Source organism: Adiantum capillus-veneris, chromosome 14, assembly GCF_014529385.1.
Source record: "Adiantum capillus-veneris isolate H3 chromosome 14, ASM1452938v2, whole genome shotgun sequence".
Taxonomy (NCBI): Eukaryota; Viridiplantae; Streptophyta; class Polypodiopsida; order Polypodiales; family Pteridaceae; genus Adiantum; species Adiantum capillus-veneris.
In genome coordinates this window covers 151,185,379-151,199,878 of record NC_140944.1, presented here as the reverse complement: position 1 = coordinate 151,199,878, position 14,500 = coordinate 151,185,379, and the positions used below count along the sequence as shown (strand labels likewise).

Here is a 14,500-nt window from a genome sequence, read left to right as displayed (position 1 = left end):
ACAGGGCTTCAGAAACCTATTGTGTTTTGTCTACCGAGTGCTCCGGAGAGAAACACCAACATTGCTTGAAACTAGAGGTGTTGAGCTTTCATTCAAGCACTGAAAATGCATCACACATTATTGCTTGATCATTTTCCGCTTCACTGTCCTTAATACGGGGCTTTTATCCTATGGCAAGAAGGGTACAGCTAAAAGAAACATGCTTTATAGAAGTCAAATAATGAGATATAAGAGCATCAGTCACCAAACAAAGAGAAAGAAAACAATACCTGGAATCTACTACAAACTCAAAACAACAAACAGCAAAGAGAACCCAAAAACTGGTAAAACTAATTAGCCAATGCTCACTCATTCGAGCAACACGAAGCATACTAACAGTCACGTAGGTACCGTCTCCAAATATATTACAAGGCTTTGGTTGTTTCCCAAGTACATCCAATACTCTGGTTCCTCTCAGAATAGAGCTTGCTTCAAACACATTGCATACTCTGGCCCTCTCTAGACCAGAGCTTGCATACAATGTCAAACATGATATGGCTTTGAGTAAACAGCTACCACGAATAGCCTACTGACTTGTGGAATATGAAGCACCATGAACAGACTATCTTCCAGAAAGAGCAACCAATCTCTGCAGCAAAGCACCGCACATTATGAATATTGCATTTTACTCATCTCCATCGCACGCCATCCAGAACACCACGCCATCTCGCAGAGACAACACCGCACACACCACACACCATCCTCAGGTAGCCTGCAACACAATAAGGCCAAAAACTGAATTTGCTTCTCAATTTGCAAAAGAATTACCATGTTAGTAAAAACTTGATGCTCAAGCAGCACATGCAGCATTTGTAATTAACAAACACCAGTTACTTTCACGGGTAAGCTACAAAGAACCCCACCCCCTACAATTAAAGCACCATAAAAACAGTAAGTGCTATACATACTATGTCTGGTACATCATACTATTTGCTATCCTGCTCTTGACTTGCTTGTGATATCAGCTCCACTAAGAGCTCAACATTCTTGAGCGTCTTTTATATTCTCTTTTTGGCTTCTGCTTAAACTTCACTACAGCATAAATTGCACCTCAAACTCCTATCTGTTTAACTTGTCACCGATAACCAGGTGCTCTAAGCCATAACTTTACAGAGATTAACACACCTAGTCTTCATCGTTTTCTGTTACCGTCTTTAACAAAAAAAAACAGAAGCCTTTCTAAAGAAGCATCAGAAGAAGCCTCGTAAAAAAAAAAAAAAGCTAAAAGCCATGCTAGGTGCCAGATAAAATAACAAGACTTGCACAGCTTATTACATTATGAACCCTGCTGCTCAAGAAGGACCATATAATGACATGTTTGTTCAAGGAGGTGAACTATCAACCATATCTAAGCCTTACACAATATCCTCTAGAAGAAACCATGAGTACTATTCACGAGTATAACATGGAGATTATGCCATGAGGTCTTGGTTAGAAGGATGAACCAACTGGCAACAACCCCAGTGGACAGGCAAACCCGACATGAGAACCATAGTCACAAGGGGATGCTGTTCGAAGTTCTTAGAATAGGGGAATGTGTTTGATAGAGAGAACACTCACACCAGCAAAGTAAACTTCTTGGACCTTAGCACCAACTTCACAGAGTCGAGAAAACAAGCTCAACAGTGGGTTGGTTTGATGTTCATTCTTTCTTATTCATCTTTCCAAATTATTTGCAAACATACCAAACAAAAAGCGCACACGTATCCAAGGAAGTGGTGTTCCCAGATTCCAATTTACCCAAGCTTGGTGTCCCTGTTTCAAACATTTGTCTGTTCACCAAAAATTCCTATGTGACTATGAGACAACAAGCCGGTTTCTTCCCTGATGTACCCACATTGAATACAAACACAAAGGACCAGACAGGAAACAAGCGTATGCTAGTTTTCAGACAATCATATTGTCAGGATGTTGAGTGGACTCACAACCATGAATAATTCTGCTAAAGCATGAATTCTACCTCTCATGATATCCGCTTCAATATTTCCTTTTCTTCCGGAGTCAATAGCATGCGACTCTTGCGAATTTCATTCCAACTGCTAGCTGTCTTCTCAATTCCTTCTGTTACCATTTCCCTAATAAGAACAGGGACTCGAGCTATCAATTCATCCATCTGCAAACAAAATACATGTAGAGCACTATGTTTCTGTAAAAGTTGTCGAAACAAAGATTTAGGAATCAAAATCAAATATGAATTCTTGTAAAAAGACAAGCCTTGGTCCTCCCTGTTATAAAGCAGTGATACCTCTTCCCTTTCTGGCTCATGAAATCGCTGCAAAACAAAAGCGCCTGGATCCATGGTACCTGGTGCTCTTCCGATACCTGAAATGTCGAACTCATAGAGTAAACATCAGCATGACACAAACAATTCAACCTTGCTACTGAAAAACGATCAATCTTGATCTTTTTGAGTCTTTTGAACCTAAAGCTGACGAAGTTTCATGAGCAAAATCTTGATCTTTCATTGGATTTTATCAAACTACAGCTATTTGTTTGCTGCAGAATCAAGACGTATACAACTTCATCACTTTTTTCTTTGAAACACCATGGCAAGAGACTACACATAATGTGTCAGGTGTAATGGATGATAAACGTAACAAAGATTCAGATATCACCCTAACATGAACATCATATTTTGCCAGGTTGTTCTACTACTTAGTTCTTTGATTTTTTCTTTGTGAATGTTCATCATTATATATATAGTGTACATACAATAGATAAACCAACAAATCTCCGTGAGGCGCCGCAATCATGCTTGCTTAAAGGATCATGGGATGTGTTTCTGCCAAGATTAGAAAGAAGGGTCTCAATAAGAATACCAACTAACACTGGTATTTGTTTTTTCATTTTTGCAAGAAAAAGATCCTCCCATTAGTTAATAATAACTGCCCAAAGGCTCAAACCACCTCTGTGAGAGAGGGCTACATTAGAAACATGGGGAGACTCTCCTAGCGAGAATAAAGTATGTACAATGAGGGCTAGATCACGATATGGGAGGAGGAAAGAGCCACACTGGTGGCTGGTAGTGCCATCTAGGCACACCTTGGACCATGGTGAAGAAAGGCCCTGGGCGCCCAAGTTGCAAGAAAGTCTCTCGGCCATCCCACATGCGGTCGGAGCTGCCCCACCCCCGAGTGTATGAATCAGCTCCAGCCAAATGTCATGAACAGTCTCTGCCGGTGGTGTGACGGGGTGAGCCTTGAAGGTGTGAAAGCAACGGGCCCGTCATATGAAGTGTCAGGCCACATATGAGCTCCCAACACCACTATAACCGGCCTGTACAACGTAGAGGGCGGTACTATTTCAATTACCTGTTAACTTTACATAGAGCACTGAGAAGGGAAGAGAACACAGTTGCGTCCAACGACTAGAATGTCACTGCGCACACGAGACCGACACCCTGTAAGCCCCAAAGACTGGCGCTCCTTTCGGTACTTCTTTATTCAAATTAAGGTAGACGATCCGACCACTTCGCACAAGCTTTCACAAAGCTGTCCAAACCTGGCGAGGGCTGAAAACGCAGGTTTTCGACCTGATTTTGGCAACATAACGACGCAAAAACCCCTGTAGGTCAAAAGCACCTGTCTAGGACAGATTCCCTCGCTATCTGGAAGCTTTTTGGTGAGCTGTCACAGAATTTCAGCGGGCTGTGTAAGTCCCTGTTTTTCACTGCCGGGTGCCCAAAAGCCTGTACACGCATCCCAAGGCTCTCACGAGGCTCCCCCGGTGTTCCCTTGCAGTTTAGGTGCGAAACCCTAAACCTGCAGAAAAACACAGCAGGCTGTAATTCGCTGTTTCGGATCGTTTTTAGCGGAGCGAACACGCCTACGCGTGTCCCAAGGGCTCCCGCACGCAATGGGATAGTTCCCCTGTGAATCGGACGAGTTTTCACGCGAGAAAACTCTCCGAACTCGCAATCTTTCGCGATGGAACTGTGCGTACCTGTTGGGGATTAGCAATTAGCTAATCCGGTTCCTGTTCAGAAGGCTCTTGCCTTGGCAAACGCGCATAAACCCCCCGAACTGTACATGTTCATCTGAGTAGCCCAACTAGTGGGGCATTACCATATGTGCCAAAGGGGAGAGAGAGAGATGCACGAGAGCAAATCATCGCGCTACATGAGACAGAGGAGAAGGCAAGCTTTCCATTAAAGCTGTAGACCTGCACCCACTACTCACACACACACTGTAGCTCACTTATGAGTCAAATCAGCCTCCTCTCTCAAATTGGGCGCCCCCTCTTGCTGATGGAAGTGGAAAACTGCACCAGGAGCCGCCAAGTGTCCAGTTTGCCCATTTTGAGTTAATTCTCTAGTTCCCACTGACTTATAAAGTTGTAAGTGACTTTCCGAGTGGCCCAGATTTCATTTGGCGCACACAGGCTTCCAAACTCATCAGAATTCAGTGCTAACTGGCCCGACCAGTCCCAGACTGACCGACCCAGACTCCCGCTGTGAGAAACCTATTCGGCCGCAGCCGTTTCACACTGGCCATGCAATGTCCACTTGCATCTTTTCAAGGGTTCCGGGGAAAACAAGTAAAAATAAAAATAAATAAAAATATCTAGTACTTATTTACGGAAGGCAACAGGAAAAATACACCTCCTGGTGACACACCCCACCCTTGAAATATTGCAAGCGACCTCGCTTGCATGCCAATAATACATGCAGTATCTCCTGATATCACATATATTCTATGATGGGAATCCAAGATATACATGCTTCCGGAAAGGTAGCGTTGGACGATTAAACAATCCCACCAACCTCGCTACGACACATATATCAAGCATAGAAGTCTTCTAGTGTACTCTCAAGCACAAACTTCTCTAGCTAAATTCTGTATGGAAAGAGTAGATACAATTGCTTAACTACTCTCTTGAGCATCATGAACCATGCTCTTGCCTTGCTCCAGAAAAGGCTACATCAAGTCACTGTGGGTTCCATCTGAAAGGCTTCAAGATACAATTGCAATAGCTGAGGTGAATCAACCAATTCAGACTCTTCCATCCATTTGGCATCCAACGATGGATAGTTCTTGAACTTCACCAAATAGCGTCTTGCAACCTTTCCTCTAACCTTTCTTTCTTTATGTGCCAATATTTGTTCAGGAACAAGGATTTCATCCAATTCTTCCACTTCGGGTTGTTCCTCATCAAGCATATTCTCTGGCACATCACCAACAAAGGGTCTTAGAAGGCTGACATGAAAAGCATTATGTATTTTCCAGCCTTCTGGTAGCTTTAATCTGTAAGCTACATCGCTGATCTTTTCTGAAATCTGAAAAGGACCATAATATCGCATACTGAGCTTAGGAAACAAGTGTTCCTTGCCTTTCCTTTTCCTTAACCTGGCCTTTTCAAAACGCAAAAGCACCCAATCACCAAGTGAAAATACAAGTTCACGACGGTGACGATCAACAGCTTTCTTTTGTTTAGCCCGAGTCTTCTCAAGAGCAATCTTTATCTTCCTGTATGTTTCATCCATATCTTGCACATACTTGTCTGCCTCAAAAATCTTGTCCTTAGTTTGCAAAATGGGCGGGACTTTCTTCCCTCCTTCCACTATCTCAAATGGTGCCTTACCTGTTGACATATGCACAGTGTTATTGTAAGCATATTCAACCAATGGAAGATGGTGTTCCCAAGTTGCCTTGTGCTCTGACACATAACATTTGAGCAGGTCCAAAACAGTAGAATTTGCCTCTTTTGACTGTCCATCAGTTTGCGGATGAAACGAAGAAGAGAACTTTAGCGTAGTGCCCATGTTCTCAAACAATGCCTTCCAGAAAAGACTCGTCATACGTGGATCCCTGTCACTGACAATTGACTCAGGTATCCCGTGGTATTTAAAGATATTGCTCATGAATATCTTGACCATGTGTTCTGGCTTTATCTTCTTCCTCACAGGAATGAAATGGGCCTGCTTACTGAACCTACAAATGATAGTCCAAATCCCATCATTGCTTGTTTGCGTCCTTGGAAGATCAAAGATAAAGTCCATTGCTATGCTTTCCCATGGCCTATCAGGGATCGGCAATGGCTGCAACAATCCCGGTTGCTTTTGTCTGTCAAATTTGACTTTTTGGCATACTAAGCATGATCTTACAAATGTGTCAACATCTTGACGTAAAGTTGGCCAATAGAAGAATGCCTCAACCCCTTTCACTGTCGCATCAATTCCACGATGCCCAACATAAGGTGGAGCGTGACTTTCCATCAAAATCTTTGGCCGTAACTGTTTAGTAACGCATAACTTTCCATGCATCATGAGAAAGTTATTCTTAAGCATATAGTGCTCATGATGTTGCCCATCAGCAAGCTGGTCATAGATCCTTGCAAAATCTGAATCTTCAGCATATTGTGTCTTCATTTCGTCTAGTTGACAATGGTACGGAATTGACACTGCTGAAATTTGGGGCTTTCGTGACAACGCATCAGCCACCACGTTCTTTTTCCCTTGCACATGCACAATCTGAAAATGGAACATTGACAAGATGTTTGCCCATCGCATGTGCTTCTCACACAACTTCGTCTGTGTGAGAAAGTATCGCAAGGTTTGATGATCCGTTTGGACAACAAAATCAGCCCCTAGCAGATAGTGTTTCCAACTAGTGAGAGCATGAATTACTGCCAGCAATTCTTTCTCATAAACTTGCAAGTTTCTTTCAGTCTTCAAAAGAATTCTGCTCTCATATGCGACTACTCGGCCATTCTGCATTAGAACTGCACCAAGACTATGGCCACATGCATCACACTGAACCACAAAAGGTTTTGAAAGATCTGGCAAAATGATTACCGGATCTGAAGTCAGCTTCTCTTTCAAGTGTTTGAACGCTAAAATTTCCTTGGCTGTCCACTTGAAAGTAACTCCTTTTCCTTGTAGTGCATGGAGTGGAGAAGCAATCTCAGCAAAATTTCGGATGAACCTCCTGTAGTAGGAACATAAGCCTAGAAAGCTTCGAATGTCATGTACGGACTTCAAGTCTGGCCATGACCTAATTGCTTCCACTTTAGCGGGATCCATGCGTACCCCATCCTTTGAAACAATGTGCCCAAGGAAGTGAATCTCTTGCAAAAAGAATTCACTCTTCTTCGCAGTAATGAGTAGTCTGTTCTTACGTAACTCATTGAAAATTGCAGTCAAGTGATCCCTATGCTCCTCTTCAGACTTCGAATAGACAATCATGTCATCAAAGAAGGTACCCACGAAGTTTCTATGTGGTCTAAAAATTCTGTCCATCATTCTATTAAACGTGGCAGGAGCATTTGTGAGACCAAAGGGCATAACAAGAAACTCATAGAGACCAAATGTTGTCCTGAACGCAGTCTTATGGACATCTTCTGGCCTAATGCGTATCTGATGATACCCACTCTTTAGGTCTATTCTTGTAAACAATGACGCTCCCTCAAGCCGATCAAGAATGTCATCTATCCTCGGTATGGGGAACCTGTTCTTGATGGTATTCTTATTCAAGGCACGATAGTCAATGCACATGCGCCATGAACCATCCTTCTTCTGCACTAAGAGTATAGGCGAACAAAAAGGGGATGAACTCGGCTGAATCAGCCCCTTCTCTAAAAGCTCGTTGACCTGACTCATAATCTCTTTCTGCTGGGCTGCACTAACCCTATATGGTGGTCTATTCGGTGGACTAGAACCTGGCACAAGATCTATAGTATGATCCTCGGGTCTCTCAGGAGTTAACTCCCCCGGCAAAGAGTCCGAAAAACAATCACTGAAACCACTCAAAAAAGTTGACCTGTCTTTATCTAAGGTAGACAAATTAGATACAACTTGAGGTACTTCTTTTGCAAAGATCAAGTACGCAGAAAGATGATTCTTTATTACAGATGAAATAGCAGAAGCAGAAACAACTGGAACAGACTCGCCTTTAAGCTTTACATCAAGGACATGAGTCTTTCCTCTATGTACAAGGGTAATCTTTTTGTTGTAAGTATCCACCATAGCATGCAACCTGTAACACCATGGGATACCCAGTAACACATCACAACCCTCAAGTGGCATAATATGAAACTCTTCCGCATCGACATAACTCTAAATGTGCAGACGAAGCTTCCCCAAAATGGGAGTAACGGGCTCTGAATGACCTGGGCATGCCAAACCTGCTTCCCCTGTCATACCCATCTCCTCTGCACGAATGCCCAACTTTGATGCCAATTCTGGTGATATGAAATTTGCACGGGCTCCTGGATCAAAGAAAACCAGCATTGTCTGGTCTCTAACTTTGCCCCAAGCTCTGCACAACTCCGTGGCATCTGTGTTTGGCTGGTCTCCAACCAAATCTGGAACAAGTCCTGCACTTGGCTTTGGCTTCTTCCCTTTATGGTCTGATTTGTCATCCTTATCCTGTGACTTCTTCTGTGGGCATTCATTTGCAAAATGTCCTTCCTGTTCACAAATGTAGCATTTCTTGGCCTCCCTAAGAGCTTTCCGTTCTTCAAAAGTTTTGCCAAAAAAATGCCTCTTTTGTCCTTGTCCTCGTCCCGAAGAAGACTTAGACTGCTTCTTAGATGTATCACCTTCTTCAGTGGAGGGCTTCTTTGTGGGAGGCTCAGAAGGCTGTGTTGCAAAATTGCCCTTGGCTGAAAACTGTTTGCCCTGGGACCCTTTCTTGTGGCTATTAAATCCATCGGAATCTCCCTTCGACAGATTGCTGGCCACTCTTGCATTCTTTATCAACTGAAACATATTCATGACAGTAGTCTTTGTGCAGTAGTCCCCGATTTTCTTGGGTATTCCGCAACAGTACTTCTCAATCTGTTCTGACAATGGCACAAACCTGTAAGAGGTGACTGGCAACAGCGCGGCCCAAAACTGTTTATTGTACTCTTCCAGATTCGCACACTGTTTAGCATTCAACTCGTGCCATTCTGTCATCACATCCACTTCAAAAGTGTTTGTCAACCATGCAGGCGCAAAAAGCTGTTTGAATTGTACCCACGTTGTTGGGCCTTGACCCTGGTTCAACAATGCGGTTTACCATTGAAGCGCATTCCCTTTCAAGAAAGTGGCAGCCTTGCGTATCTTTGAAGATTCCGTGAAGTTTCCTCCAGCATAAGCTGCATCAAACTGTTGTATGAAGGTCAAAGCCTTCAATTGATCCTCAGTTCCTCTAAAAGTTTCAAACTTCACTCCCTGCCCACCTTCCTTGTAATCCTTAAGCTGACTCAAAGGAGCCACATTATCATAAACAGGTGCCTGTAACAGTGGTGCTCCATGATTGTTCATTCCAGCACTCGCATCAACTGTTTTACCTATCATGTGCATTTTGTACGTATGGCTGTGAAAAACCAGCCATACCAAATTGTGTTCCAGGCACTCGAAACTGGCCATAGGCACCCTGAAAACCTGGTTGGACACCCATGTTCGCGTACATAGGGTTACCCATGCCTGTTTGCATTGTCCCGAACACATTTCCTGGCATATAACCTGTGGAAGGTCCAGCCATAGCTTGAAACACTGAACCACCTCCAAAATAACCAGGATAAGTATTAGGTAATGGAAGGGTCTGACGCATAGCGTGTTCATTACTCCCTTGACCATTCAAAAACGGTTCTTGTCCAGCTAAAGCAAGCTGCTTTGGATCATTGGACACCGCTAGTTGCTCAACCACATGGGCTTTCCCTTGAGCATCATGAGTCCTCTGCGCATTGGAAATCTCCTTTTCTTGCAACGGCTTAGTCATGCCCTGTGTAGGAGGTTGAAAACCCTGTGTCGGAGCCTGTAAAAACTCCTGCATTCTTGGGTTGTTAGCCAACTGCTGAAACATGTCCATGCAGCAACGCAGTTGAGTTCGAAACAACCTATCCTCTTCTTGAAGAGTTGAAGGAATTTTCTCTGTGCCATGTGAGGAAGATCCCTCTTCAGGTACTTGGTCTCTCTTCTCTGCCATAACGACAAGCTCTGTGTTGCTTTCACCCACAACAATCCACGCTGCACTTTTTGAAGAAAAAGTGACTATCCCGTCGATGGAACCATATAACCGACCTGTACAACGTAGAGGGCGGTACTATTTCAATTACCTGTTAACTTTACACAGAGCACTGAGAAGGGAAGAGGACAAAGTTGCGTCCAGCGACTAGAATGTCACTGCGCACATGAGACCGACACCCTGTAGGCCCCAAAGACTGGCGCCCCTTTCGGTATTTCTTTATTCAAATTAAGGTAGACGATCCGACCACTTCGCACAAGCTTTCACAAAGCTGTCCAAACCTGGCGAGGGCTGAAAACGCAGGTTTTCGACCTGATTTTGGCAGCATAACGACGCAAAAACCCCTCTAGGTCAAAAGCACCTGTCTAGGACAGATTCCCTCGCTATCTGGAAGCTTTCTGGTGAGCTATCACAGAATTTCAGCGGGCTGTAATTCCCTGTTTTTCACTGCCGGGTGCCCAAAAGCCTGTACACGCATCCCAAGGCTCTCACGAGGCTCCCCCGGTGTTCCCTTGCACTTTAGGTGCGAAACCCTAAACCTGCAGAAAAACACAGCAGGCTGTAATTCGCTGTTTCGGATCGTTTTTAGCGGAGCGAACACGCCTACGCGTGTCCCAAGGGCTCCCGCACGCAATGGGATAGTTCCCCTGTGAATCGGACGAGTTTTCACGCGAGAAAACTCTCCGAACTCGCAATCTTTCGCGATGGAACTGTGCGTACCTGTTGGGGATTAGCAATTAGCTAATCCGGTTCCTGTTCAGAAGGCTCTTGCCTTGGCAAACGCGCATAAACCCCCCGAACTGTACATGTTCATCTGAGTAGCCCAACTAGTGGGGCATTACCATATGTGCCAAAGGGGAGAGAGAGATGCACGAGAGCAAATCATCGCGCTACATGAGACAGAGGAGAAGGCAAGCTTTCCATTAAAGCTGTAGACCTGCACCCACTACTCACACACACACTGTAGCTCACTTATGAGTCAAATCAGCCTCCTCTCTCAAATTGGGCGCCCCCTCTTGCTGATGGAAGTGGAAAACTGCACCAGGAGCCGCCATGTGTCCAGTTTGCCCCTTTTGAGTTAATTCTCTAGTTCCCACCGACTTATAAAGTTGTAAGTGACTTTCCGAGTGGCCCAGATTTCATTTGGCGCACACAGGCTTCCAAACTCATCAGAATTCAGTGCTAACTGGCCCGACCGGTCCCAGACTGACCGACCCAAACTCCCGCTGTGAGAAACCTATTCGGCCGAAGCCGTTTCACACTGGCCATGCAATGTCCACTTGCATCTTTTCAAGGGTTCCGGGGAAAACAAGTAAAAATAAAAATAAATAAAAATATCTAGTACTTATTTACGGAAGGCAACAGGAAAAATACACCTCTTGGTGACACCACTCTCTATTACTGCACCATTCTTGGGGGATGAGTTTTGTGGCATGCTGAAGTGTAGGTCGACCCCCCTGGATCACTATCATCCTGCTGGTGGAAGCCAACTCAAAATGGAGTGTAGGGCCCAACACCCCAAGTGTACTGTCGGGCTGTGGAGAGGCTGACATCAGCCGAAGAACTTGAAGCCAAATCTGTTGTGCCATGGGGCAGTCCCACCAACAGTGACATTGACTCTCCAAAGGATGGCCACAGGCTGCACATGCTGCCGAGAAGCCGCTGTGTACCAACCAACTCCCAACTGCTGTAACGTGTGCCCAACTAGCCACTGAAACATAGTAACTCTCCTCAGCGGCCTGTCCCACAACCGCTCCCAGAAACCTGACAAGAACTCGACTGTGAGACCCTCCTCCTGCCACTGAAGTGCTGTAGCTGGGCGAGCCTCATTCGTGCTGCTAGTATATGTCACCCCAAGCGAGCTGTGTACTGGAAAAAAGGAGTCCGTGGGTGATCCGTTGAAGAGAAAGGATCCTGCCAGAACCACTCTCCCGGGTCTCACTGCATTCGTACCAGAGGGCGGCTCTCCCAAGCCCAAAGCCGCCAGTGTCCTGACTGAAGATCTGCTGGGTCAGGATCAATGAACACAAGTCCTCCCATAGACCCACAACTCGGATCCTCTAAAAAAATTACTTTGCAACTTGTGGTGCCTCTACTAAGACTCTGTGAAGAGGACCCTCTCTCTGAATCTCGATAAACATGTGGGGCATTGACTCCGAGCAAGCCCTAACTGCAATGAGGACCTCCAGACGCCTGCAGGTCCCCATCCATCTGGGAGCTATTGCCTCAAGAGGGGTATGCCACTCAAATGGTATAGCCTCTATAATATCCTGACACATGCTTTGCACCCCCCTCATGCCTCGTAGCTGGATGCTCTGAATCTCTTCACGAGGGCCTGAAAACTGTAGCTACTCACCGAGAGTGTGGGCTAGACCCTCTGCCATGGGACCCCAAGAAACATGAGGCCTGCTACCAACCAAGTGGCCTCTCTGTGTGCTAACCATGGGGTTCCAACCAAGAGGCTGCCTCAAGCGCTCCATGCAAGTGGGCTACTTCCTTCAGTTGATCAGTGCTCATGATGCACAACAAAACACCTCAAGAGCCTGCTCACACCTGTGCAGATTGGCCTGACGGCCCTCCAAGTACATGCCTGAGTTGTAACCAAACTCAGTGTCAAGCAACTCGTCCCCTAATAGGGAGCTCTAAGCCACGCAAACCAACCTCTTGTGAAGTCAAAAATCTGCTCATCGCCTCAACATAGAAGAGAAAGAGAAAGGGGGTAAGAGGGCAACCCTGTCTAACCGAACGAGTGAGCATGAAGCGTTTCCCTCTTCCCCTTGCCAAGAGCACCTAGCTGTGCGCACATCTATAGAGAGCTGACACTCCTCTGATCCAAGTATTTGAAAATCCCAGTCAACTCTGTTGTAAGCCTCACAAGATCCTCTCCTCGGAGACGTGCGAGGGTAGACACTGTCACAAAGTGATGACATGGCTGCCCTAACTGGGAAAACCCTAACCCACAGTGCTGACGTGGCTGAAACCGTGAAACGCGTAAGCTCCGTACACCTGCTGACGTGGCAGCCCGCAAAACGCGGTGGATTTTCCGGCAGCTTTTTGGCAGGCTTTTGTGCGGCAGTTTTTGGCATTGCTTTTTGTACGCAGCAATGCTAAGCAAACTGCTTTATTTTTATTAAAAGCATCTGCTTTATTCCACGCAAGGAGTTGAGAAAGATAGAACACTCAAGTTGCTTTAATTTAAAAGCCTTTAGAGGCAGTTTTGTGGGAAGCTTTTGAGCTTTTGATTTTCAGCTTTTGGGCCCTGCTTTTAGCAACCCTTGTACCTTTAAATATGTGAGCAGGCCTCTCACAACTCAGAGTATCTGGAGGTAGAGTCTGAGTGTGAGCGCCTGCCCGCACTCTTGTACTTTGAACTCAGATTAATCCAAAAAGAAATACCGAAAGGGGTGCCAATCTTTGGGGCCAATATCTCTAGGCACGGAACTCCGCCGGGGGCGAGTGTTGACTCAATTGTGAACTGTGAACTGTTTTGAAGTGGTTATTTGGTGCTGTCCTGGTAGATTCTTGACTTGGACACTAGAGTGTCCAAGTTTGTTACAATGGTATCAGAGCACGGCCGATTTCTCTTCTACGGGAAATCCGATCCCAATTTCGCGACACCTATGGCTTCAGGCAAAGATCAGTCGACTCCCTCTGCATCCGGAGATGCGGGAAGGGATCACAACGAAGATTCCTACTCAGGCGGAGCGTCGAGAGATGGAGCGTCATCAATTGATCGGCAATGCAACCAAGATGATGCTCAATTTTGCGAAGGACCCAAAATTTGCAAAATATACGAGCGAGACATCCTTCCAGGAGGTGCATGCGCAGTGGAAGAAAACCACAACACCACCCCCAAAACCCCCTCTCAAGAAACCTTCTACTCACAAGAAGTATACAGAGAAGGAATTAGAAGAGGTGGTTGATGCGCGAATTGCTCAGCTTTTTGACGCGCAGAACAAAGCTAAAAAGCACGGCAAAAAGCAGAAGAAAGGCACTCACTTCCCAGGCTATTTGGGTAGTCAGTCAACATTTGAAAAAGCAAAGAAACAGAAGAAGCGTGTTCAATTTGAAGGAGTACCCAATTCTTCTTCTTCTTCTTCTGACAGTTCTTCTAGCTCATCTAACTCGAGCGAAGAAGACCGCAAAGGCAAAAAGCGAAGCAAGAAACAACGCTTCGGAAAGGGCAAGAAAAAGGCAAAGAAGTCTACAGTGAGAGATAGTTCTACCGAGGACTCGTCTACAGACAGTTCAAACTTTGACGGCAACAACTTTTATGCAAAGAAGAAGAATTTTTATAAAGCCAACCAATATGATTTTTTGGAAGATAAAAGCAAGGTCCGAGAGTTTAAGGAAGGTGGACAGTCAATTAAATTTGACACGTTTTCGGGATATGGAGATGCTTCGAAGGCTTTGCCTTTTGTACAGCACTTTGACATCGCTTTCGTGGGAGGACGCTACTCAAAGCACTCTAAGATTCAGAGAGCTGCCTCTTACTTTAAGGGGAATGCTCG

General features: G+C 45.2%; 1 protein-coding gene across 2 annotated transcripts in view; it reads right to left on the bottom strand.

The window, feature by feature from the left end:
* Positions 1-309: 309 nt before the first annotated feature.
* Positions 310-14,500, bottom strand: part of LOC147443363 (peptidyl-tRNA hydrolase, mitochondrial-like) — a 143,008-nt gene continuing 128,817 nt past the window's right edge. For both annotated transcript variants that reach the window (XM_086529249.1, XM_086529250.1), the window contains 3 exons: positions 2,285-2,361; positions 2,000-2,152; positions 310-751 (listed from right to left, as the gene is read on the bottom strand). In XM_086529249.1, the coding sequence (XP_086385375.1) occupies positions 2,003-2,152; positions 2,285-2,361 (227 nt within the window). In that variant the 3' untranslated portion in view covers positions 310-751; positions 2,000-2,002. The remainder of the gene's footprint in view (positions 752-1,999; positions 2,153-2,284; positions 2,362-14,500) is intronic.